The sequence below is a fragment of the Pocillopora verrucosa genome, chromosome 7 (assembly GCF_036669915.1).
Source record: "Pocillopora verrucosa isolate sample1 chromosome 7, ASM3666991v2, whole genome shotgun sequence".
Taxonomy (NCBI): domain Eukaryota; kingdom Metazoa; phylum Cnidaria; class Anthozoa; order Scleractinia; family Pocilloporidae; genus Pocillopora; species Pocillopora verrucosa.
In genome coordinates this window covers 19,167,878-19,170,652 of record NC_089318.1, presented here as the reverse complement: position 1 = coordinate 19,170,652, position 2,775 = coordinate 19,167,878, and the positions used below count along the sequence as shown (strand labels likewise).

Genomic DNA, 2,775 nt, shown 5'->3' with positions numbered 1-2,775 from the left:
CAAGGATGGCAAACTTCAATTAAAAAAAATTGATGAATAGATGAAAACGTGGTGGATCAACATTTTCACCTTCTTCGAAATACTCGCAAGGATTTTCGTGTTCCCCTTTAGCAACAACCGATCCATAAGCGTTTACTGCCTCGCAATCTACAAAATCAATGGATTAATCTAATTCCATGTCCGATTAAAACGTATAGAACGGTTTTGAACAGAATTATTTTGACAAGCTCTTCAAATTCATCGGAGAAAACGCAGAAGGTACTCTGAGCAACGTGACAAGGTAAAAATAGCTGACCAATCAGAGGCGCTATTTAAACAAAAGCGGTGGTTCAAAACAAAAACAAACGACCACATTGCATCAATGTTGGAAACGGGCCTTTTTAAAGTGGTATTTTTAAAAAATGGTATTTTATTAAAAAAAACCAAAATCTTTATTTTTAAAAAGTGGTATTTTATAAAAAAAAAACAAATCTTTATTTTTAAAAAGTGGTATTTTATCTAAACACAATATCTAAAATAAACAGAACTTTACAGGTCTGTATGTGGATAAAACTAGATCTTCTTCCGTTGATGATACATCTGATTAGTTCGCTTCACTCACTCGTGAGAAATATTATTAACATTTGCGGTTGAAATGCAAATCCAAGCACTGGACGTAATATGCCTTTTTTTTCCATTAGCTAGGTATATATTGAAATTGGTGGTGTCAATTATGGGAAAGAACAGCTGCTCTTTTTTAATTTACATCTTGCTCTTATTCGTCATATTGATAAAGGAAATTAAGATTGTTCAGCAATATCATCTACAAATGACTGACGGCTTGGGTCTCAAAAATTGCTACTAAAAGAATTGGAAATACGGTATAAGCTCCAACTAAAGTTTAAAATTTCATCAATTCTATAAAGTGGCTGTAAGCACTTTTTGGACAACTTCAAGCCTTTAAATTCATTAGCAGCAAAATGATCTTCTGAGTAATTCCTTCACCAATTGTCTCACCTCGCTAATCTTCCAGCAGTAAAGTAAAGGGTTTAGTGTCGAATTAAAGTAAACTAGAGTTAGTGTTGACTGTCTGAGCACAATAATAGCCGACGACTGTCCACTATAGGTCCACAAAGCTGTGATTATACCATGTGGAAGATAACAAACAGCAACTGCCACCTGCAACCAAATTACACAGGACACTCCTTTTCTATATTGAGATATGTTCAGTGGAGCGGAACTCGAGTTGCTAGATTGCTCTCGCTGAATGATGTTGCCGCGTACCTGCCTTTCATGGCGATGGAGTTCCCAAAAAATCTTTGTATAAGACGAAACTGAGGTGAAGAAGCTTACTGGTATAACTATATGGCTATACCATATTGTTATTCGGACGTTCTGCGCATACATTGCTGAGCAGGTAATGGAAACAATCCAGAACATGATGACAAACGCGCACGCCTTTTTCACAGTCACAACTTGTCTGTATCTCAGCCCTAATGTCAAGGCGAACAGCCTATCCACGCTTATTGCAGTCAGTGTTAACAAAGACATGCCGCAGAGAAGATAGCTTGCTATAAAGCTGGTAAATAATGCGTTGTAGCAGTCATCCTGTCGCTTTCTCACCGCGGACATCCAGTAAGTTATGGTAAGAGGCTCAGAAATGACACCAACGAGGAGATCAGTTATAGCCAGGGATCGGAGAAATAGTTTGGACGGCGCGTGAAGAGTAGTCTCTTTGTGAAGGGCAATCAGGATCAGAATATTCCCCAGAGATGAACAAATGGCGAGCAAAACATTGAACGCCGAAATAAATATCAGATAACCGCGTATTCCTGCTGTTATTTCCTGAGAGCAAAACAATCGCTCGTAGGTTTTCTCCTCTGCATTTTCAGTAATGTTTTGGTAAATCGTCATGTTTTAAGCGACAGAAATGACTTAATGAGTTTTTGTATACTCAATTAGGAGTTATATATCACTGCGAGCTTCCTGCTTATTGGTCTTTGTGCAATTAAAATGCAATTTAATTATTCATGAAATTAGTCATGACGTCTTTCTCGAGGAAGGAGAGAACCATTAACTGTAAACATATCGAAAGTTGTTTTTGTATTGATAAAACACCAGCTTATTTGTCGTAATTAGGCGTAATTTCAGCGTCTTAAGACACTTCATTGTATTTATAATATTATCAAATTAACACAAATACAAACAGTATTAGCCTCCCTGGTAAAGGAAACCAGAACAAACATTCTTTGCTATTGATTCAGTGTTTTTCGATCCAACTTTCGATATCTTTCAGTGTTTTTCGATCCATCTTGCGATATCTTTCAGTGTCTTTCGATCCATCTTTTGATATCTTTCAGCATTTTTTGATCTATTTTTCAGAACGTACACGGATCTTTCAGAACTATAATTTACTCGCCTATTTATAACTACGTCGTCGGTGTTTGCGTTCATTCGTTGCTGTTAATGTCGTGGATGAGTTGCCTGTGGCAGTAGCTGCTTGCATCTCTTTCAATGAGGAGTCTGTTCTAAGTTATCGATGAGCGCTCATGCTCTAATAAGCACCCTTCCCCACACCGAGCCCGATGCCATAATATCAAACAAGCGCCTGTCTCGAATAAGCACAGGCTCTTCCCTCGCTATCTTTATTAATAGGGATACAAGAAAAACCTGTTTCTATTGCAGCTTTATTTATAACTTTTTAAGCATCAACCACAGCCAATTTGGTACAGGAGAACAGTTTCGCTTCCAGTTATGGCTCCCTCCATACTGACTTGACGTCTACGTGGATGTTGC

The 2,775-nt window shown here is 37.8% G+C and overlaps 1 protein-coding gene across 1 annotated transcript; it reads right to left on the bottom strand.

Moving 5' to 3' along the window:
* Positions 1-521: 521 nt before the first annotated feature.
* On the bottom strand, positions 522-2,025 carry LOC131791882 (adenosine receptor A1-like). The gene has a single exon (XM_059109253.2). It carries the CDS (start codon positions 1,891-1,893, stop codon positions 949-951), a length of 945 nt encoding a protein of 314 aa, XP_058965236.2. The 5' UTR covers positions 1,894-2,025; the 3' UTR covers positions 522-948.
* Positions 2,026-2,775: the final 750 nt, after the last annotated feature.